This window comes from Lates calcarifer, linkage group LG2 (assembly GCF_001640805.2).
Source record: "Lates calcarifer isolate ASB-BC8 linkage group LG2, TLL_Latcal_v3, whole genome shotgun sequence".
NCBI classification, from domain to species: Eukaryota; Metazoa; Chordata; class Actinopteri; family Centropomidae; genus Lates; species Lates calcarifer.
In genome coordinates, this window is record NC_066834.1 from 21,204,003 (window position 1) to 21,228,988 (window position 24,986).

General features: G+C 40.1%; 1 protein-coding gene across 4 annotated transcripts in view; it reads left to right on the forward strand.

Annotated features, from left to right (window-relative positions):
* The first annotated feature begins 38 nt into the window (after nucleotides 1-38).
* The window catches only part of adcy7 (adenylate cyclase 7), a 52,121-nt gene continuing 27,173 nt past the window's right edge, over nucleotides 39-24,986 (forward strand). For 2 of the 4 annotated variants that reach the window (XM_018666833.2, XM_018666834.2), the window contains exons 1-2: nucleotides 39-192; nucleotides 23,793-24,563. In XM_018666833.2, the coding sequence (XP_018522349.1) occupies nucleotides 24,399-24,563 (165 nt within the window). In that variant the 5' untranslated portion in view covers nucleotides 39-192; nucleotides 23,793-24,398. The remainder of the gene's footprint in view (nucleotides 193-23,792; nucleotides 24,564-24,986) is intronic. The other 2 variants (XM_018666835.2, XM_051076879.1) reach the window with 1 other exon arrangement.

The following is a 24,986-nucleotide window of genomic DNA, read 5'->3' on the forward strand; positions in this document are numbered from 1 at the left end:
GGCGCGCGAGTGTGTGTGTGTGTGTGTGAGAGAGAGAGAGAGACAGAGATGGAGGTGGAGCGTCCTCCTTCAGAACAGCGCGCGCATGGACAGTTGTAGAGGAGCACGGGGACCACTATACACGCTCTCCCAGTCTGCACCTACTGGTTACTCATGTAGATTTATCTCCGGGACGTTACTGAAATCTGTCAGGTAAGATACAAAAACTTGATTTTAGCAGGAAAAAAAGGGACGACTTATTAAACCTGACAACCTGAAACTACTGGTTGTCGCCTCACCGTTTGAGAGAAGGTTTAATTGTCGCTGCGCTGAATCAAAAACCGGCAAAAGACGAATTTTAGAGGCAAAAAGTTTTCATTTCCGTGATGAGCTTTCGATTTGGGTCGAAGTACATTTAAATGAGTAGATTTAGCAAGAGTTTGAAGTGAAAATTTTCGACTTCTTTCGGGGTTTTCATGCCGCGTTTTCACCTGTCTGCTCTTGCCATCCAGACTCTTGATGTTGGGCTTGGTGCATTTTGGGTTACTGAAGCTAGCCACCGAAGCTTCTGACTTTGACTGCCTTGAACTGAGATGCGTTGTTGAGAATTTGTTTGTTGTTGTGATATTGTCTGGTAAATAACTGTCTTTAGTGGACATTACAGGCAGATTTTCAGCATGACCTCAAATCAGAAAATGTGTTATTCTCTTTCTTTTAATGACCGTGTCCTAAGTCACCGGTTAGTCAGTACCTCGTGTATCTCTCTATGTCTGCATAAAAAAGCCTATAGATTAGCAGAAGATATATGGAGCCACGCTGCTGTAGCCGATATGGTCGTGTCAGGTTTCTCAAACACTGCTTCAGTGTGTGTCTTCTGACATAAAGAAAACAATCTGATAATGTCTGAGGGATGTGCCTACAACACAGACACTGCAGTGAAACCTACCAGTCATCTTGTGTTGTCTTTTGTCAGTGACTTGGTGTTCTTCCAAATAAGGCTGACCCCAAAAATATTTTCAGGGCAGGAAATGTTTGTTTTTTACAAGTATGCAAAATTGCTAGCCTGCTGACTTGAAAGAGTGCATCTCTTCATCTCTTCCTAGAACATTACACTCATGGGCTGAACAGGAGAGCGCCTGTGCCCTCAGCACCCATTTAAGAGTCTCCAGTGAGTTTAGTCTTTGTAAAAATTGCCACATGAAACAAGAACAATAGAAATGGCCTATGATTAGAAAAGATGCAGCTGGTTTATTGCAGCTGGTACGTTACTGGTCAGTCCCTCAGTCCTTTCTTCACAGGTGGCCTTAATTAACGAAATTAAGAGTTTTAAATGTCACCATTGTTTAGTCATACACTGTTTGACCTTGAATGTGTCATTCAAAAGGATGCAGTCATCTCGTTTTTAATTACTGACAATGCCACATAGCTGTTGTGTATACTGTGGAGCTGCACCGTGAGATGGCATGGTAAAGCAAAGTCTGCTGCTTTTAAGGAAACTAAAGTAAAAGATTGTTAAACTTAAAAGGTCTGTTCACCCATTTGGAAAAAAAAAATTCTCACTTACTCAGGCAGATAGTTTTGGTTTTGTTTGATGGGTCTCAGATTTTCACTGCAATCCCAATAAAATGAGCTTGAATTGAATTTTGGCAGTGGTGTTTATAGCACTGAAAAATTACTCGGGATAATTCACAGACCTTACTGTCAACAATTTTCATAGGAACTACTTTATAATGACGAGATGGTTCTGAACTGATTGAAATGCTGTTATTTACATCCATACTTCACAGTGGCTGCTCATAGCCATAGTTTTATGGCTACCACAAAGGTAAATATATTATGGGCTAATTTTGTTCTTGTGGAGTTGACACCTAAATCTATTTTCTGGTGCCTGAAGTGAGTGTCAGCCTTTAGAGTTTTTATAATGTTGTTTTTATTCCGTATTATTATTATTATGTCCTAATGTCGTGAATGCAACATTTTGCATGCATGTAATGTTGCAGCATAGTTCCATGATACCACAATATATTCACTTCAACTGTATCTACTCTATGTTATGTAATGTATTACAAATAATCTGCTGCATAATAATGTAAATTTTATCACATGTTAATGTGAGTATTTCACTTCTCATTGAAACTCAGCCATGCTTCTTCAATGCATTTCCTTAGCTGTAACTTTTCCTAAAGTGGACTTTTCCTGGCATCATCATGTAATTTAAACACTGAATTAAAGAAAAGGTCTGAGGTTTCTCTCAACTAAAGATTGTGTAGCTGTACAAATATCATCATATGACACTGTGAGACAATATGAGTGCAGTTCTGCTGATTAAAGCTGTTTGCCAAAGCTTGATAGCTATTGCTTTTTGCGCTGTGAACTGAATTCCTTCTTTTATGTTTGCAAAGAATGTTGTATGAAAAATGTGGAAGCGCTGGGATTGGACTCTGAGTGCCTTCCTGCCCGCTATTATAAATCAGTGCACATGGATACATTTGGCCGCATGTTTCTGTCCATATGGAACATACATTGCATCCCCATCTGCATAAGTATGACAGACATGGCATGTGTGTGTGCAGTGTGTATCATTTGGATGATTACATCAGTAATCCCTTTGCCAATCCTGCCTTAGTAAATGGTGGTAGCTGATGGGGTTACCAGTAGCTGGTTTTCTGGGCTGAGGAGAGAGCTTCATTAATTTGATTATCTAGCTAGCATAAAAAATGAGAGCCAAATGGTCTTAAATCGTGAGTATAACAAAACTGGTTTGTCACAAATATCTCTAATCAAGAAAAGAAATGCACAGGGTTAAAAGTCAAGAGATTAAACAGGGCATTTTGATGCATGGAGCTTGTACATTTGGCTGTGGTTAAATTCCTGGTCAGGGATCAGCAGATCAATGCACTGCTGCAATGCTTGTCCCCCTTTCGTAGAAAAGCTGTAATCTACATTGTGACACATACATTGGCATTTGCCTTTGGTGTGCAGTTATCCATTGTGATGCTGTGATGTATCTCATTCTGATATGATGGGAGCTTGTTGTGATTGTGCATGTTACTAGATTGATTTTACACTTTGATGGATCCGGACAGGGACCTGTCTGTTGAGAGTTGTGTGGCATAGACGCACACACACACTACTTGCACAAACAAACAACAACAACAACAACAAAAACCCCAGGAACAGATCTGTACTGTTCAGAGCGATGACAGAGTCCACTATCCTCGGCCTTGTTTTGTGACGAGTCTCTTAATAACCAGTGGTAGAGTTGTTTTGTGTTTCTTTTTTACTCTGTCATGCAGCCTCAGCTGACCATGCAGGCAGCAGAAAGCAGTGTTTCCCAAAGTCAGGTTTACAGGGGTCTGTCTGTAAGACAGAACTGAGCATTTGTTTTTTGGGAATCTTTAATTTTTAGGTTAAATATTAACTGCGCACACTGGTGCTTTTCTCTTTTGAACAACAAAGTGTTCAGTGTGACTCCTCCTGAGTTGTTTCAGTTTTACAAATCATACTTATTAGCGGTCAAATTTGTTCTATGCATCATCACTGATGGCAAAGAGAATTCTGTGGTTTACCTAAGACACACACATACACAAATCTGCTTACACACATGAATTCAGTACATACGCAGTTTAGGTCTAGGTTTAGGTTTAGGTGCTTGACAATGACAGTGACCTTGACAGGAAGTATAGGGAACCTCCACAGGAAATGTGAATGTGACTTCTTAAGAACTAGGGCTGACACCATCTGTCAGGCAGAGAGATGCATGTTTTCTGAATCTGCAGCACACTGTTTTCTGTTACAAAGGTAAGAAAAATACCTCTGTGCCTATACGAGTTAACTCATGAAGAACCTTTACAGGAAAACACAGACATTTCTTAATTCTGCAGTAATACTGCAGTAAATTACACTCAGAATTCTTTTGAAGTACATTTGTGTTTCAGGAAAAACCTACTGTATCTCTTTACTGTTAGAGACTTCCTTCCTATGTCTGCCTCAGTAGAGAAATGTCATCCAGGTTTGTCTTCTCTAAACACACACACGCGCACACATGCAGAGGCTGATTGCTCACATAATAGGCATTTTCTGTTGTCATTAGACCCCATGATGTTTTCCAAATGCTTCTAGCCACTTATAGCACTGATGATTTCACCCACCTCTCCCCCCTCTCTCTCTCCCGTCTTCTCTCTCTTTGTCTGTCATCATTCATCCTCACTTTCTCTCTGCCTCTTTCCCTCCCCTCCTCAGGCTTGAAATGAGAAGGGTTCCTCTTGGTGGACAGTGTGCTAATCCCTTGAACACACAGTGGGGACTAATCGGACTCATTAACTCTGACTCTGGTGCTTCAAGCCAGAGATCAGCACTAATCCCTCTTCACCACAGCCTTTGCCATGCATGTTATAAGTGTTATTTTTCTTTTCCTGCACTGCTTTTTTTCCTACAAATTAAGAGACACCAAGCATGTACGGTGATTTTGTGTTGCTGTGGTTGTTGTTGTTTTGTTAAGTTGACACAATTGTCCACTTTTAGCTTTAAACATTACCTCAGAATGATATCTGACACACTGTATTCATAGTACATTTTTGACAACATGTGTTAAACATGGCAAGGATGTAAATCTAGGTGTAAAAACAGAGCAAAAACATTGCTCATCAGATCAACGGTCAGTGATTCAGGCCACTTATTGCCATGCTCATTGGAACCACCAAAACTCTCTGGATTGTTTTCACACTGATTAAGCTTGTTTGATCTATTTAAAGTCAACCTAACCTCATTTCAGTACCTAGTGCTCTAGGCGTGCGAGTGTTGGGTGGAGATGACCTTTCACTTGGTCGATGCCTCTCCCCGCTTCACTCCCAGGATTTCCCCCATATTGTGCTGTGAAACTTCCCCAGTGTAGAAAAATAATGAACACAAGCAGGATGCCACTGGGACCAGGTTCTCTAAAGTCACTCGAGGCTCAAAGGTCTCTATCGCTGACATCATCAAAACTCAGTCCCACTGTTTTGACCATCCAGTGGAAACTATGAGCAAGGGGTGTTATTTTTCTTTATGCTGAGTGCTTATTTTTCTTACTTTAACCTCCTGACTGTTTGAAAGACAGGAGTCTATCAGTTAGCAACCATGCAAATTCATGCTGCTAAAATCAGCAACTTAGATACAATCATAGCTGATTGGGTGATACTTGGCACCACACATTTTAATGACACTCCCACAGTCCAGACATCCTATCTATCTACAAACTAGATAGATAACGCATGCTGACTATCTGATGATCTGCCCTGCAAGATATATATGTGTGTGTTTTTGTATGTAAAACAAACAAAACAAAAAGCAACCCAACAAACAAGAAAACAATTGACTGCAAAAATTCTCCTCCTTTTACTATTGGCACATGAACCCTCATTGGTACAGTAAAGTTTGAAAGTCGAAAGTTGAATGGAAATCACTTGTTTGTAATCAAGGTGTGACAAGTGGTTGTAGGTTAGTCATCTTGTTAGTCAGTGCCCTTCTGAAAACTACTTCATGAACACAAAGGCACAGTGTTCAACAGACCTGTTACAAGTTTATTCAAAAGCGCCAATTAGTGAAAGGATACATAAAGGCTGTGGGTATTTCTGGAGTTTCTATGTCTGGGGTTCCTTTGAGTGCAGACACGTCAGTTAGTTCAACTTCCCATTTGGCCAATAGTGTTGCATGTTGACCATATTTTGATATTAATCATTTAAAGTTTTTTTTTTTTTTTTTTTTTAAAAAGCAACCTGCAAAACACCAGTCCATATTGTTATTTTTACTTACTTATTTAATGCACAAATGTGGTTTTTGTTTGAGTCATGGAGATTCCAATTAAGGTTGAGCATTGTTAATCTTTGTAAAATGGTGACCACTAGACCTTCTGCCAATCTGTTTTTGGCTGATGTATTGTATAAGCAACTCTGCACTTACTGGACAAGGAAACATTGTGGACTCAACTCCATTACCTAACTGCTGGTGCATCATGGGGGGAGAACGCTGCTTTTATTTCTTTTTGCTATTATTATTGGCAGATAGAAAACATTGGAAAGATGGCAGGCACTGAGGGGAAAGAAGGGCATGCAACAAAGATCCTTAGCCAGAGCTGAATCAAGACATTGTTGTTCAAGGTTGGCACCTTAACCCTTAGACCACCAGGGCTTCCTGAACACACAGCTTTTATAGAGGAGCCATGTTTATTACTAGTTCCTTACACACTCGCTTCTTCCCAACCCCGTTCTGTTGTCATGCATGCCTGCCATCACAAAAATGCCACTGTATTTACTTCTGCGCTTTGATTAACAAAACTGATATCCTCAATAAAATACTCATGTGGTCTGACAAGATCTACAAGATTATATTTACATGAACATTTACATTGTGTCCTTGTATAGACCCAGATCCATTAAGCTACACAAGTAGCTGTGGTTGCAAATATTTGTACATATGGCTACATTAAAAATATTCTTACAGTTCATGTTCACATGTGGCATCCCTGTCCACACTTTACAAAACATTTTAGCTGAATGTATCTACTTTGCAGAAGTTAAAGAGCCATTTTTTTATGTTCTTATGACTGAACAGATCTGTGGAAATTTGTGTAGTTGATCTACAGTGACATTTTTTTCCAAAGGCATTTGCTTCAAAATTTCCTACTACCACCCTGTGTGTGTGGATTGTTGGTGTATTAAGTCAGTTGATTGTATTTTTATTGTATGTTCTTTTGACATAATCTTGCCTCTAATTTTCAGTTACATTTGTTCAACTCGGCTAATACTATACATCCTGCTCAGGAAAGCTTTTCAGGGGCCATATAAGGCTGTGCCCTCTTTTACTTCTGCTGTTTGGAGAGGATCAGTGCCACTGAGATGGGATGTTTTGGAGTGCCATTAGAGAAATGCCTCTTCACCCTGTTGTCTGTTAAATTGTTCCATTTCCTGGGCACCTTTTCCGCCTACAGCCCCTTTGTGAAAACACTAATTACAATTTGCTTTCAGCAGTTTGGTGATAAAATGCATTTCAATGTCAGCTCACATTCAAAGCAAATCATTTATTTATAACCAAAAAGACACAATTATACATTCAGAAGCCTAAACCTTGCATAATATGCCTATAATGCACTGGCATGAGATGATGTGTTGACCGTGTAAATGCTTTGAGCCACAGGGATTCATATGAAATAACCCTGTGTGTCTAACTTCTAGATCAAATGCCATGTCGAACGTTGAAATACCCTGCAGCCAGTATGAGCCGATGCATGCCTCCTGTGAATGCTCGTTTGAGTGTGGATGGTGCAGATGTGTGGGTGTCTCGCTCTCTCTCTTTTCCCCCCATTTCAGTTTCAGTGATTTTTGTTCTTGCTGTGGTTCAAGGACATTATGTAATGCTTATGAGAGCACCCCATCTGGAGAAGTGCCATTGAGACGCAGAGTTTGCAGAACTCACTTTAGAACTGAAAAACAGCTTACCTGTGAAAGACATTAGTAACTGAGGAAAAGAGGAATTTGCAGCACAGCTCTCAGGCAAGAAGAATCTTTCTAACTGTCATTACCCATTTTGTAGATTTTTGGTGAGTCTTTAATATTTGAGAAGATATTTCTAATGTAACTTGACCTTGTCTTAGCAAATATACATGTAATCTAAAACATCAGCTTCTCATGTAGAGCTTAATAAGGGTTATGTATGTAATTATTCGGTTGATTGGCTGTGGCACACAGAGGTCTGCCCTTGGTTGAGGCTGTTTTGTGTTGTTGTATGAGTATGTGCATTTTCTCTTTCAGAAATGTGTAGTGTTTGCATGCCACAGGGAGGCCCGCGGCACTTTGCTGCTTTAACAAGCCACTCATTGTGCTCAGCTGGTTAATGAGTGATTAGCCATTATTGGCTCTCTGTTTGAGAAGAAGAGCTGGTAGATGACCTATCAAATGAATAGAGTGGAGATACTGAGATACAAAACAATGTCATGTTACTAATACCAGATACTGTAGTTCTGCATGGGTCCAAGCAGGAGCCCTGGAACCATTTTGGATCTGTAAGCATCTTCATCATTGTCCTCCTGTATATCACATCAACTGACCTCATGGTGCTATAGTAACAATTTTTACATTTTCGGTCATAACGTCCGAACCATATGAGCTAGAAACACAATTCTTTGTGACGTGACTTTTTTGAATGAATATTTTACGGGTCACTAGGTTATCTATTTTGTTTGACTTCAGCACTTTGCTGACTATGTGGAACTCAGTAAAGGTCTACTCTGTACTGTTGTCAGTGTATAAAATGATGCGTGTGGACATCACTCATCACTGGTTGTGGCTAAATTATTCTTATTGTAAAATTAGAGTTGATACGTAGACCTGCCCACTCTGTTTATGAAGAGATGACAGTGGTGTGAATGACACAGACAAGTAGAATCCCATTTGTTCAATGGGAATATTTTAATAAAGAAAATTACAACAAAATGAATCATTTCCACATTTTACTGATGCACTCTTTTTACCTTGCTTTGGCAACTACTGTCTTTTCTAAGATCTGGTTTCTGTTGCTGTGTCACACAACATACACTCAGATACACACTCACTGCGTCCTTTGTGGGGCTGTCACATGGGCCACTGCTGTCACCATTTGGGATGCAGTGGTCCAATGGAGCGACCCAAAGCTTTAGGCTCAGATGTCACTTCGAGTCAAAAGAATGCTGTGCCATTAATGAAGTATGGTTAGCCAGCCTGTCCTGTGATACAGTCCTGTCTTCTAGTTGACACAAGGATTCTACACATAAGCTTCTGCTGAGCAAAAATGATTTGTGCTATATATTGTGACTGCATCCCAGTAATCTCTCAGTATATGAGCAATCAATTTCACTTTCGCAGCTTTTAACGGTCACTTAGTGCTCATCTCAAAGGCCCACAAACCAATAATAAATGTTTGGTTCTTACCTGCATCTGTGCTTAAATCTATCTTCACAACAGTATAAACAAAACTGACTGACTACACCTCAGTGAAATATCACTAACTAAATAAACCAAAACAGTTTCATCTTAAAATAATGGTAATATTTTTAAGTTGAAGTGTGGGTAAGTGTATTTGAACTAATCTATGATTAAAAACAAGCAGGTTAGATAGACTACAATGAAAATACAAACCACAACACCAGTGCAACAAAAGCAAGTACCTGTGAACTCTGCAATATAAGTCAATTTATATGTGATTTCCTGTTAAGATTAATTTATGAACAAGGTGATAAAATAAGCTGCGGCCACCACAGCGTTCTCAGTTTTGGCCTGGGTTGTATCTAATGCAACATGGCTCCACCAGACTTTGTTGTAGATTCTTGAAGATGTTTGAAGATCAAGTATAATGTAGTGACAAGTATGGTGCCAACCATGAAACATGGGGGTGGGAGTATGCTGATATGGGGCTACATGAGTGCAAAAGGGGAAAACCACAACCTTAGGTATAAAGTATGTCCCTGGCTTGAATTGAGTAAAACGGCCGAACACAAATTAAAACTAGTAAAATTATTAAATGGACAGATTTGTAATTAGTTAACCTTTTAGGTTAGTTGACCTGGGGTGTTTTGTTTGTTATTTGCTGTAGAACTGTTTGTCCTGACATAAATAAAATCAGTGGTGGTTTTCATAACAGCATCCATCTGTGACTAATTGTGCAGTGGCTGCAGGTTCCCTTTTTATGAAGCTGTCCTTGCACCGTTGTTAGGGAAATGAGTCACTGTTGCCAAGGAAGTGAGATGGTGTGCGGTCGACTGTATATCACAGGGTACGGTCGGCCTTCACTCAAGAGCTATCAGAACGCCGAAAACCTGTGTGCTTGTATGACGTTCGAGCTCAGCAGAAGTGCATTCAGATTTGAAGAAATGAGGAGTGAAACAGAGAAGAAATTGGAAGGGTGAAGAGTGCACAAAGAGTGGGAGGGATAAAATTGTAGGATTTGTAGAGAAATGTGTTTGTCTTTCTGCTGGCAACTAATTTAAAATATTCTTAAACTTAAGGGCATAAAAAAGTGGTGCAATATGCAATAGACTGACTGACTGTCAAACACACACGTACCAGACTGTTGATGACAACACCTTTGCACAGGCTGCTTAGACATGCTAAAGTGATCCAGAGATTGTAGCAACACTATAGTGAGAAGTAGCTGCTCTGCACTGTGTAGCAAACGTAATTTAGTTCAAAGCAATGATCACTAATGGCTGACAGTATACTGAACAAAAAGCTCTCTCTGTTCCTCTTTCAGATGAAGCCTACATGATGTAAGAAAGCAAGGTGTGTGTGTGTGTGAGAGAGAGAGAGAGAGAGAGAGGTTTTTCTCAATACAAGGTGCTCAGTGAAGACTTGAAAGATGATGAACCATGCTTTTGATGGTTTTAGTAAATAAGGAAATTCCAGTGTCTTGCAAGCTGATTGTGCAGGACACTAAACACTGTGTCTTTGAGCAGTTTCAGGCAGGTAGACAGTGATCGCTGACCAAAAGCTTACAGTTGTGTCTTTGTGCCTTGTACTTCCATCAGCAATAATTTTAATCACAGTTTTATGAACATACATATTTGTTGACTAAATGAAATATAGTATGAAATAAATTTGATATTAATTAAAGGTAGGCCTGCCCCTTAGAGGTCAATGCATTCATTGATATGAGTGGACTCACAAACTGCCAGTTGACTCATTACACTTTGTTTTTTTGTTTGTTAGTTAGTTTATTTGGTGCCTCACATTACAAAGAGCAACAGTGTAGCAGACTGTAAACTTTACAACGGAGTCTTGTCTCAGAAAGGCCGAACCACAAAAAGAACTGGGAAGTAGAGACTGTGATGGAAACAAACATCAAAATCATCACTGAAACAATGGGTTTTCCAATTGCCAGAACAGCTAGTCGAATCTCTATATTATCTTCTTTTTTTTTCCAACTTATCATTCAACTGTGCAACTAATCATGAAAGACCAAAACAAATGTGTGTGTGTGTGTGTGTGTGTGTGTGTATGTGTGTGTGTGTATCCAAACCCTGATTCATCATACTCCTCTATGCCATAAAGCTCCATTGTTAAAAAAACATTGGTCAGCCACAGAGTTGCATTGGCTGACATGTTCCTTCAGAACTATGAAAACTGCTTTGAGTCGATACCCCGGACACCATTCTAGCATTGTAAATGGTTGCTAGCCTCCCACATGAAAGTAGTCACCATCAAATGCACTATTTCCTGCTGTTTGTGTAACATTTGGAAATGATCTCAATCCTGACATATTTCAATGGACCAGTGCTGGCTAGAAGACATTCAGATAGCAACTGTAGCTTTTGTTGGTTAAATTGACTTTTGTCTTCAACCATAGGTTTAATCGGTCGACACAAATTAATGTTAACTCCATGAGTAACTTAGAATTTGGCTGTTGTTACGTATGTGTGTTTTCTGCAGCTAGCATCTGTACTCAGCCAAAGATTTTCATACGAGGGAAATAAACAGTGTGTGTGTAACACTGCTGTGGGCAGGGTATTTCCGTTGGTCCAATAACTCCAACAGAGTGATGTATCTTCTCTCTAGCAGGTCACTTCACTTCAATTTCAGGTGTTGCATTGTCTCAGTTAAACTTTCATTCATATCATATCAATAAGTTCATCAACTTCATATTTTTGAACCAGGACCTCAAGTACTCAGATCATTTAGTTTGTGAGAAATAAGCTGTGTCATATTAAGTAGGCTACAGCTAAAATTAATATGTATGTTACTTGGATTGGGGCCAGAAAATCTGATTAGAACATCCCTTGTAAAATTTGCTGAAAACTACAGTGCCCTAGCTGTTTAGCGATAAATTATTTAGTGATTTTTCATTGGTTGCATTGTTAGTTTTGCTCTTTCCATGGGATTTATTCAGCGTAACAAAAATATAGAATATCAAATTTCACACATATACAGGGCTAAAAATCTCACTAAGCAGTCAGTGCTTAGTTTGTATATGCGAATACCTAATTACTGGAATTTGAAAATGAGTCCAAGTTATACTTTGAATCAGTGTTGTTTCTGAGAAGTGTTACCTCTCTTTCCACAAGCTGCATCTGAAAACTAGCCAATAGTTAGCTCTTTTTAGAGTAAGCAGTAACTATCCTTTGCCTCTGTTTTAAGTATGCAGACAATCATCCTTTGTTGTGCTGGTTGGGGTCATACCCTCAACACATAGGATGAGTTCTCCACACCTGGATGAGTTTGTCTATATGCAGCACAGAGCGAGACTGTGACTCATGTTTGGGAGGGGCTGCAGCGAAACTCCAGTCATCTCAAGCCAGTTCCTTTGAGAAATCCTGCACAAGTAGACAGATGCTCAGTGGGAGTAACCTCGCCCTCACCCAACTCAGCCAAAAACTCTTCTTCCCACTCAGCCGCAGAAACCCCAGGAAGGGTGCTGCTGCCTGTAGACATTCCTGACAGTGTGGCTGTTCAGCAGCGATGCTTTCCTGCACATTCCTTGGCTCGCGGTAGTGAAACATAAGGGGTGGCTTTTACAAAACTTGTATTCCAGCCATGCTCCATACCGTAAGGCTGCCGCAGACAAGGCCTCCATTGAGGTTCAGAAAGAGAAGTGAGCCATTGGAGATCGATGTAAAGACCACGACAAATTGGAGGCTTGAATAAAAGTGTCCAACACAAGTTGGATGTCAGTTGTGTGAACAGTCTGGTACAGGAGCAAATATTGTAAGAGTGCTAATGAAGACATTCAGTAGAGAGACAAGGATGCCGTTAGTTAAATCCTCAGGCTCCCTTCACTCCAGTCATCCATAGCTCCAAGGAGGCACTTGAGGTAATGAGATCCCTCTCTCCTCCTTCTGCGTCACTCCGACCGTCTGACCTCTGGGCTGCTGCACAGCTGTAATTGAAGGCTTAGCTGAATATGCCATGCCGTGCAGTGCTTATAGCACATACAGTCAGCATTTTTTTCCCCTGTTAACACATGTATGATTTTTTTCTTACACAGCTGTTCGTACAGTTCTCCACATCTACACTAAGGAGTCACTTGATCAAACTTGTGCCTAGGTAATTGGGTGTTAAAAGTTTGGCTTAAGTGAGATTTAAATCATTTATAATATTTTTACTTACCTTTAATGGAAAATGTGCCTGATGACCAGAAACATCACCAGCTCAATTGCCAATTGTGAGGTTCTTGCCTGTCTTTTGGCATGAGAGGAAACGCATGCAGACACTATGATACAACACAGCTAATCACAGTGTAACACAAATCAAAGTTTGCTGGCCCCAGATAGACTCTGCAGGGCCAGTCTGAGTTTAAGTGTTTGGCTGAAGGGCAACTTATCAATGGTGTTTTGAGGGAAGGGAGAGTGTTGATCAACAACCTGTCACATCCCACCTCACCCCTCTTGTAATAGCACTATCGGCTGCCGTCAAGACCTGTACCTGAACTGCATTGTTTGGCTCTGACTGGATAGTGTAGTGTGTATAAGTGTGTGTGAGGGCTTTTGGACAGGGTGTGTTTGATAATACTCATTGGTCCTCTAATGTTTGAGCCAGAGCCAAACAGCTGTTATAGTCTATGCAGACAAGCTGACTCCTCCCTGCATGCACACTCAGGTCATGTAGAGTACATACTATATACAGTTTATGGTCCACACTAAAGAAATAGATATTTCAAGCCAATTTAATCAACTACATGCATGTTCTCATATCAGTTTAACTGTAATTTAGAAGTTTTTTTTATTTTGAATTCTTGAAACCATGTGGCAGACAATATTTTATAATCTATAATTATATAGATATTTAATCTCTTTATCATTCATGTGTATCATATATATAAATATATATATATATATATATATACACACACACACACACACACACACACACACACAGTGTTATAGATCACTATATTTGAACGAGGATGCCAGAAGCTTTTACTGTTTTCCTAGATTCAAAAGAAAAGAACATATTTTTTAATGTAGATAAGATCAGTTATATATACAGAGGCTTATATTACTCTCCCCAGATCCCACCCTCCTCTGCATAGATGCTTTGACTAACAACATGCTTGTGCATCCTTTCTGGCTTCCCACCCACAACCACTGCATGAACAATTGCTCTACAGTGGTAAAGGCAGTTTGTAAGAATCTTTTTGTCTGTTAGGATGTTGCCTACAAATAAACCTACACATAGCACTATCAAAATATACTAAATTGTCTTAGTTGATGTCATCAACAGCTGCGGCAAACATGAGCAAGTAGCATGCAGGCACGCAGATGGTGACCACACAATCAGATCAGATAATTTTATTCAAGTCATGAAACAGTTAAAAAAACTGCTACTGAATACAAACTGAAGTTCTTGCAACCTTAAGTATATTGAATGGCAATGGTGTGCATGTTTGTGTGTGCTCCTGCTTTAAAAATATATTTCCCACTCGTGTCTGAATACTTAAACTAGTTTATGGTTTATTCTGAGGTATATATAGGTGATTGACTTGGTCTGATATCTAACCCTTTAACTAACTTAACCTAAACAGCAACATAAAACAATAACATTAATGTTCAGAATACATTTATACCTATTAGAATCTGCTATTAACCTACCTACTCATGCAATATTTCATTGTGCTCTACAACCCAAAACAGTAGATTAACTGCCAATGCTTCCATATTGTTGATTTGGCAGACACCAGACACTGGGCTGTTTTCATACAACTGTGTAATAGTTTTCTTAATGATCAAACCAAAACCAATAGTTTGTTTCCATAGGCTTTTGTAATGTTTATTGTCTAAGTGCCTTCATATGGCCACAGTCACATGACCCTGCACAACTATATATATAATATGTATATCCCAAAAGGTCCTTTTTATATTAATAGGCTTTGTGTATGATTTACTCTCACACATCATTTTTTTATTTTCCTTCCCTTCTCTTTAGAGCTAAATGGGGAGACGTTTATCCCTAAATTCCCTTTAACCTCTGCTGCACACGTTACCATGGGTGTGACTCTTACCTTTCCATGCACTTTCCATTGATGCAATTCCAGTGTATGTTGTTCAAATGCAAAACTGTGTATTTAAGTGTAGCTTATGTAACATGGTAATTTTACAGCTGTAAATTTTCAATCAAAAATTCAGTCATAATTTCAAACATTATTATTTCTCATCCAAACGCGTTAGAGACATGATTGAAATGTTTTGCTTGCACTAAAAGGGGACGGCCTTGTGAGAAGCATGCATTAAAATCCTGCTTCAAACCCAAGCCAATTTTGATTCACTTAATATTTTGTCACTCTGTTTGCAATGCTTCCGGTGGACTCTTAGATATCATAGAGGATGAAGTCACAGTCTGCGCTTAGACTCAACAAAGGAATTTTAATCCTCTGAATCTAAAAGGTTTAGTCTAATGTCACACTAATGCACCACTGTAGATGAACATTAGATTGGCCAGTAAGAGTTTCTGTTGTGTGTTCCAGTGAAAGCTGTCAGGAATTGGTGGTCTTATCTGTCTCATGCTATGTAATACATAGTACATCTTCAGTATAATAAAACTTCTTCTTCAGGTCCACGCATTATCGCCATCTTGCCTGACTTTGAATTACCCATTGTCAGTGCGAGTCAATGTTTTAAAATGGCATTGAGGCAGAGAATTCAAGTGGTAGCACAATACTCGCACATAGTATGATCATGAGAACAACAGGACCTTATCTACAGTGGAAGGAAACCCGCAAGACTTCAGTATATGTTTTGTAATGGTGAAATGTGAGCATATGATGTTACCGTTACGAAATTATGTTGTCCAAATCATTACAAGTAAATTATTATTAAAAATGTAATGGCGTCTTTAATGTATTGAGTTAACACAAATCAGCAGAAACGCAAGGAAGTTATACACGCCAAATTTCTTTTGATTAAATGTTTTCTAGAAATTGCCATCACAGTTGGGAGTGTGTCTAATCAAAATAAAATACAATATTAAGCACATACTCAACGAAACTATGTCTAAAAGCGGACTGATAACCTCCCATTTTCTTTTGAGATTGTGTAACAGTTATGTAATTCCATTGTCAATGTAGTGTGTAAATCACTGCTGTCAAGGCCCCATTAACCTTAATTTGCTTTTAATGCGGAACAAGACCTCACCCTGTTGTACAAACATTCAAGAGCTAATACTGAGAATCTAAAATATACTTATAGACACAGTAATGTATGTACATGCAGAGTGACTGTACATATTTTAAGTCAGAAAAGTTCCACTGCACTTGAAAGCATTGTACTGCGTGCTGTCAACTTTTTCATGTTTATTATGAGCAAATTACCCTCATGTATGAGTAAACCTAGTACTGTTTGCCGTAGTGATTTCACAGAGATATACGTATTTGACATTATGTATTTTCATTTTATTTCAGTCCCTTATTTCCCATGAGGAAACAGAAATAGAGGAGACATCTTTCTCATTTCCACTATAGGGTTACATCTTTCAGTGACCATGCCACAGGATGCAGGTTAGACATCACATTTAACAGATGAAGGGTGTGGTGGTGATATGGCTTGTCACGCACACACACAGGCACACACAAGTAGAAGAATTGGTTTGCTGGTCAAACTATTACAGAACCACAAGGATTTTCCTGCAGCTGAAGCCTTTGGCCTGTTGCCCACTCCTGGTGTGGCCCCTGTTGTCAGTGCTTCCCAAAGATAACAGAGAATGTGTTAAATGAGGACGACCATCATGGAATATGTTTCCCTGTAATGCCTGGTAATTGCATGTGGAGAATACTTAATCTCTGACTCTGTAGCATCAAAGGGCCTCTCTCATAAGAACACTGTAGGCTAGTCTGTAAATCTTATATACATAATCTGTATAATATATATAATCTTATATACTGCAGCATGAACCTTAATGATGTTTCACATACCAGCTTCTGGAGGAATTTTATCCCTAGCAACATGCTGTTTGACACTGAGAGTGTACAGTATGAGTAGAAGTATGACTCATGAATGTAGTTAAAACAACACTAGTTATGACAGTAGATTGTAGAAAGCATGCAGCAGATGGCCCTGTCAGCAGCCAAGGCTTTATGGTAGCCTGGAAAATTACCATCGTCAGGCTGATCTGATGCTGCCACCCGCTTCTGTTGCAGCAGTTGTGCATGATATCCACGTAAGGTTTTGTTTAGCTGTGCAAACAGCTCTCCACTGTGCTGGCTGCAGATGTTGAGGTTTCTGTTTGAATGGCAGTGCCGGTAGTAAGCTGGCTGGCGTACTAAGGGGTAATTATGGTTTTTTTATTGGTGGTGGTGATGGTGGTGGAAGGGGCCCTACCACTCCACAGCTACAGGATGGAGCAGGTCCAGTTATAAAACCTGAAATGTGGATGTGGCTGGCTACACCAGCTGGAAACAATGGGCTGTCTCCATGTCGTGCATTCTTTCCACCCTGTTTTTCTTCTCAAGTTTGTCTCCAAATTATGTATCTTTTGGAAAAGAAATCCTACAAAAAGACACAAGACATTTGACGTAGCTCGTCTTTCAGCATGCGTGGTTGTATAGTCTAGTATGTGTTTTACATATTTAAAAGTTTAAGCACAACGCTCTGTAGAACTAAGCTGAAAAAAAAAGATACAACAATATTTCTAAAAAAATGCAAACTCCTGCAAAATATATTGTTCATAATTCATAGTGAGAAAAAAGTATCTGTTTGCGATGCAACCAGCCAAACTCACATGACATATATGTGTAGGTATGCAGTTTGAATCCACCATGGAAATGGCAGACTCTGCCACTAACAGTAAATAATTAGAAATATAGATACATTGAATGGCTATGTCAGAAAGATTGATCAGGACCATAATTGATATAAACATGGATTTAATCTGCTGATTTTAACGTAACAGTCTGTGGTAAAATCCTTTTACTTGTCATGGTTTTCATCTGTCAGAGAAGAAAGAATTCCCCCCGAAGAACTTCTTGGTTTTGATTAGTGCTTTGCAGGGTCTCTTGCTACCAAATAATGATAAATAGTTTTTTCCTTTTAACCACTGAATAAGACAGACCTTTTGTGAGCTGCTTCTTATTTTGTGTGACTATGCTGACATTGCACTAATGATGACTTGGGTGACTGATAGATGAGTGAGTGTGTAGGGGTTTTCAAATCCAAATCCATGACGAGGAAATGGCTCAGACTAATTCAATCAGTGCTATTTCACCACTGGATTTGCCCCATGCTTAATATGTTTAAACCTAAATTCTGCCTATCTTTAAATCAATAAACCCCTCTTTGCACTGCTGTTTGTGTCATGCAGTGAAATTAATGGCCTCCACTGTCGTGGTGCGACTTCAGTTTGTGGAAGTAAATGTGAAACACTTGAGCAGTAACGGCCAGCTTCCGAGCACGTGTTGCTTTTACTTGCACTTCCTGTATTTATTATAGGCAATGGCATTTGAAGCTTAAATCAGCCCTGAGATAGCATCCTGTTAATATTGTTAGGTTTCAGCAGCTCCTTCTGGTGAATGCAGCTAATTCAATACTAGTAGACAGTACTTGGAGGAGAGGAGGGGAGATGGGAAAGGACAGGGGGCTTAATCTAATCTTCCTGGTGCATTGCTGTACATACATTTGTCATCTGTTTATGGAAAGACTGTGTATGGGCAAGCTACTGCATGATTATGTATGTAACCTACCCACAACCCAATTCTGAATGGTATAGAATTTGTCTCATACACAGACTGAAAATAACATTGGGCAATTTATTTTTGAAAGTCACTGATTACATAATGGTGAGTATTAATATTTGTAATATGATATGCCTTCATATTAGATCTGGCGTTTTACAGAGCAAGTTAGTCAGGACATTCACATTTCTGAGTCATTTACCCCAGTTGAATCATCAGTCTCTCAGTAAAATCATCAAATGGCTATCTTTTCACTGTGTCTGAAAACAAAAGCAGAATTGCTCATGGATTGTATGAGACTAGTGTTGCAAAGTTCCAAATGTAACAAAAATGGTTATAGTTGGAACACGCTTCAAACGCTGTAAGAACCATTTTCCAAAGCAGCCTGCACCCTATTGACCCCTTTTTTTCAGTGTTCCCATTGGTCTTGCTAACAAGAACAACTTCAACTTACCAGAAATGACACAAGACATTAATAGAATAACTAAAAACAGGATTTTACTGAAGACTCTGCAAAAGCACATTAACCTGAAAAGTGTTGTCCAGTGTAACTCTTATAACACACTGTAAAACTTTAAAAGCACTATATGATTTTGACAGTAAAATGCAGTTTACCTGGCTGCATAATAATGTAGACAGACAACGAGTGAATGCACATGTGGGTAAGTGAGAAAGCATTCATAGAGAACTGAAACTGAAATTAGCTTTATTTGGTCATTATTGAATATAATTCTGTCTTTTCCTGTGGTTTAGCTTAGGGATGCAGCTGTGAAAGTATACTGCAGAATGGAATCTCTGCTAACTGTGACAACCAGTGATTAACCTGTCTCCTGAGTTCAGTGCGGGCTGAACGCTCCTTCACTGTATGTACATCGACTGTGTGAATGGACTGTTACGAAACCAAAAGGCATATTTTGGTGTTTTTCGACTTAGAGGTAGCAAGTCCGCTCTACAGCTGATGTCCAAGAACCTGGTTCCTCTGGTCTAGCTGACCTTTACCCGCACCAGCATGAGCTGAGAAATGCTCTTCTTTCTTTTCTTTAACATAGGTCACTCTTTGTCCCTTTTTTGTCCAAGCTTATTGAATGCCAACACAAAGCCGGCCATAAAAGCAGAGTGATTTGCTTCGGAAAGGGACCTGTGTGTTTGCTCTCCATGAAAAGGTTTAGAATTGGGCGTGGGTTTGGTGAAGATCAGACCAGATCTTTAGATAAGATTGGCTCATTACCAGTGGGGTGATTACTTAGCATAAAGGAAATGGATTGTCCATTCCCAGGCAGCATTCAACCAGAAAATCTCCTGAGTAAATCTCACAGTCTCAAATGAGGACCTCAAATGTAGGATGGAGGAAAACTCCAATTAAGTCATGATGAATAATGAGTCTTCCAGCTGAGAGTCAGTGTCAGTGTTATAACCTCATAGTCACTGCTTCAGAACCAAAACAACACAGAATGTGTCACTGTCCAGATACTGTACCTAACTGCTCAAGAGACCTGCTTCCAAAAGCTTCCTGTTAGGCGTCTGGCATTGGCTGGTGTTTTTCGGCTGCCCAGCAAATATCTACTCCTGCTTTGTTTCCTGGGAGGCTAAACATGTCATTCTGCTGTTTAACAGACTGCTTGTCGTGCCTGTGAGCACACCAGGATTACCACAGATTAGCAGTGTAAATAGCAATTATAATCAAAAGGTCTCTTGTAGATTAGATTGTCAATACAGTAAAACCAGATGAAACAAATGGATTTACTGTATTGGTTTGATATTTATACAATGATTCATTTACAGCATGGCATGTTTTGTATTGTCATGTCTTTGTTGTATCACTGTGATGAATGTGAATGGAAAGAGCATACATAAAATATTGACTTGAGCCTTAATTGCTCCCTGTAATCAGGGTATTGGTCTGTATTTAAACAACATGACGACTTAGTCTATAACCAGCACTCGACAACCGGATTGTTGCTGTGCACACTGCAAAACCAGCACAGAGATGATGGCTTAGCATAAACAAGGATGCCAAAATATTAGAGTAACTCACAGATTGTCACTTTTGATGACTCAAGTCATTTACAGTCTTTAAAAATAGATAGATAAGTAGCTTTGCTGAAATGTCTGTGTTTCTCTCACTGATTTAATGAAAACCCAACCAGCATGATTTCCATGCTTATCATAGCCACGCTGTCATTTTCCCGAAGCTGTCTACTAAATACATATACACACGTGCACTTAGAGAGCTCCCACACTTTCTTTCACTTCACCTCCTCTGTGACACGAAGGCCTTTACGTCCCTGCGTCTCAGCGGCAGGCGCACAGTGACGTTAGTTGGTTTTTGTATGGCTGCCGTTCCAGGATTCAGTGACGCCAGTTTACAAGGCTGTTATGTGATTCCCTCAATTGCCAAGCTTTCATAGTGAAAGACCTGGCAGTCAATGCAGCACAGTTTCAGCTATTCATCCCCGCTCACTGAGAGACTCGGCTCTATTGAAGCGTACATCCCTGTCTGTTCTCCCAGCTACAGCACAACCACGGGTCTGATGGTGCTACTTTTTTGCCATGGTAACTTTAGAGTTGAAGCATAAAAAACACCATCAGGGCCAGGGGCTTTAACATTTTGTAAATGAGAGTTTTTGCAGTGTCAAATAACTGTCTAAAGACTAGACAAACCCTCCAAATGCTGAAATCCCTGAGTCAACTGAGCTTGATCATCGATTTAAGAACATTTTATTAACCTTTTCACTTCCTCCCCTTGTTGCACTCAGTCATTAATGAGAAATCGAGCATGGTAGCTTAGAGACATACTGGCTTTGGTCCATGATTGCGCTTCAACTTGTCTCCCAGTCACTTTCTGGTTGATCAGTACTAGAGAATTTCTAAGAAACAAGAAAACTCCAGGCTTAGGCTTACAGGGTAAACACCTACATGAGAGCCATCACACGGAAAGAAACCGCTGTTTTTTTTTTTCTTTGTACAGTTTGTTTTAAGTAGGAGGGTAGATTATCAGATAGAAAGGAGAAGCATCATCCGGTGGTCAGTTGGTAAGTAGTTCACTTGAGGTCTACTGTTGGTGTGATAACAGCCCCCTTGGTTCCTCTTAGACACGATACTGTCCTGGACTGTTTCTGTTGTTGATTTAACTGCTTCACGAGTCTGAGCTAAACTGTCCCTTACCGCACAACATTGGATTCCGTCTGCATTTCCCTTGTTTTTAATGAACCCAAATGTTGTTTTGTTTAGCTTTCAAGTGTTGCCATTTCCTTGTTTAATATTATGGACTATCAAATGAGTGCTTTCACCTTTACTGAACATTCCTGCATGTGATCATAAAGAGTATATATGGCTGACATATTCATTTCTGCTTCGTCTAACATTTATGATGACATTTATTCTAACGTGTTTAAGGATGTACATCAGTGCTGCGTTCCCAGGTTTAAGAGCTGCACATGGCATTTAGTAGGTATGTGGAGTAAATGATTCCCCCAGTGTAAACAGCCAGTAAACATGTACTTGGGGTCCTTGTCTCACAGAGCAGCTGGTTCTTATTGATGCAAGAGGAGGACACGATCCCCCACCACCACTTTGTGCTTTGTTTTACCTCCCTGCTCTTCTTCTTGCTTTTACTGCCCTCAGAGCGCCAGTGCTGTGTTATTTGAGGCAGGGGAGAGCTGGCTGGATGCTGTTCCATCCAGCAGCAGCAGTGAAAGGGAAAGTTGAAAGTGTTTGTTAACCAACATCGGGCCAGTCATCACACTGCTTGCCGTGGCAATGCATTTTATCACTACAAGACTGAAGCCTTGCGAGTGACTCTTCACTTACACACAATGCAACAGGTGTGTGTGTGCTCTGTTCTTTTTTGCTCCACTTTGCTCTGTGTCTGTGCACTGTTTTTATGGCACATAGCATCTGCCACAGTTGCTATGTGAGGGACAAACATGTGACAGTGCCTTACACACACACAATGCACACTGGACTAGCGATATTAGCAACTGGAGGAAATGAGGTTTCTATTGACAGTGGTGCGAAGTTCACATTGTTTCTATTGAGCTCTGAGCCAGCGTCTCCTCATCTTTCCCAAATGAATATGTAGAGCTCACATTAGCAAGAACCAGACAGTTACATGCAGATTCTCCCCTCTTTAGTTTTTGAACAATTGAATTTTCAATCTCAGCATTTTCCAGGAGCACTGCTATAGGATGTATTTATCAACGTAATGCAGCCCTTACCTCAGACTGTGGCATCTCTGAATTGTATGATGTGATTACAGGGTCTTCTTGCAGCCCCAGCCAAAGGTCTCTAATTGTTTGAAGAGATAAGGATAGTCTATATCCACACTGTGTGTTTTGACAGAGTCTTCCTGGCATCTTCTCACAGACACGGGAGTGTAAATACAACATGATCCCTCACTCACAGACTTATTGTTGGTAGACAGAGAGATGATAAATGGCTCATATTGCAGCTTTTGCTTTATGTTTACAGCTCTTTTTTATAAGTGTAAAAATGATGGGAACTCTGTTGGTATTTACGCAGTGATTATAGATTCACACAAAGTCCACCTCTCTTTGGATTGTGTGCCTGTTGTCTCCCTCAGTTCCTGTAGCCTCAGCTGGGGTTCTGACTTGTGTGTTAGTTCAGCTGGGGTGGGCGAATAATAGTGGTTTGTATGGTTGATCGCTATATAGGAGCTATTTACCCAACATTGTAGTGTTCGGTAAATGGCACCAAAGCAACTGCTCTCAGGAGCACTGAGGCCCATTATTATGGTTTCTTTCTATGAAAGTTATGACCAAAATGAGCCAGTATCCTGAGATAAACAGAGACAGGGTTTTCCGGATTGTGGAAATGACGGAGTTCAAGTATGCATAAGCATGTGCTCATCAAGGGATCCGGATATTTATGTCTCGCTCTCACTGTATTCCCAGTTAGTCATATGAAGTACCTGATTACAATCTGCCTTTTTCAAGTTAAGCCATGCCCTTTGCCATATATTATGGATGCCTAAGGGAAATACAATGTTTCTACAATATAATAATATATTTTCTGTTCAATTTAATGTCTTAGCTTGGGCAGTGATACCTTTGTTTTGTGTGAGCAAACCTTTGGTAAAATATTTGTCTTTCCCTCTCTGTTTTTCCTTTTCTTGCCCTTTCCCCTCCTTCCAGGTCCAGGTACCTCTTAAGGAGCAGAGCTGCCTACTTCACTGGCCTGTTATATCCTGAATCCTGGTGGGATCCCTGATGATCTTTGTTGCTGTCCTCACTGACTCCTGTTTTCCTCCTGCTCGTCCTCCTTATCCCTCTCCTCCCCTTTCTTAAACTCCCCTCCCTTCCTCCTCTGTGTCTCCCTGCCCCGGGCTTATTACTCAAACCCACTGAAGGGAGCAACACAGTAGCTGGCAAAGGATGAAGCAGGTCTGCCTGCCAACACCAGACAGAGGATAGAAGACACAAAAGGACTAGCGAAGGGGAGAGAGACAGAGACGTTGACTAGTAGAGAGATCTACAACGAAGCTGTGAGAGAAGCAACTACAACACTGAAGATGCCATGCCAAAGGAAAAACACAAGTTTCACTTGAGCGTCATGAGCTAACAAGGGATCCCTAACAGATCTAGAACTGTGGACTTCTTTTTAACAACCCTTTTGGCTCTCTCTCTCTCTCTCTCTCTCTCTCTCTCTCACACACATACACAAAAATTGTGGAGACACACACTCCTGCTCCCTGGGGCTCCTTGTTAACACCTGCTATGCCTCTGTAAGAAGTGTTAGCCATGCCAGCAAAGGGGAAGTACCTGTTGAATGACCAGGAGCTTAAACATGAGGCATTGTACCGCAAATTCTCCTGCATCAGCCAGTATCAGCCGCTGGTGCTTCTGCTGGGCCTCTCCATGCTCTCCTGTGGAATCCTCCTCATCCTCTTCTTTGCCCTTCAACTGGTGAGTCTTCACACTTGTTTGTTTCTTGTTTGTTAGTGACAAAGTGTCATTATGACATATTCTCCTGACATGGAAATGCTCTTACATTGTATTTTCATGCCCTTGCAGTACCTATGGTGTAAGGGTTGGAGGGGTGGCCAGATGGTAGTTGGTACAAGGCAAGGTGCTGACATTTCACACAAACTTTTTTGACTGCTTTCAGCATAGGTCACTTAAATGTAACACACACACACGCAGTAATAACAGAATAATGGTTTTATACATAAATTTTTTCCAGTCTGAGTTGTCTGAGGTTATAGTAAATTCTCAACTTAAATAATCTCACTGTTGTGCTTTCATTTTAGAACAAGGCAGGTAACTGATGTTAATTCTTATTGTGGAGTTGAATAAAGGTTGAGACTGCCAATGTGCACAATGGACTGC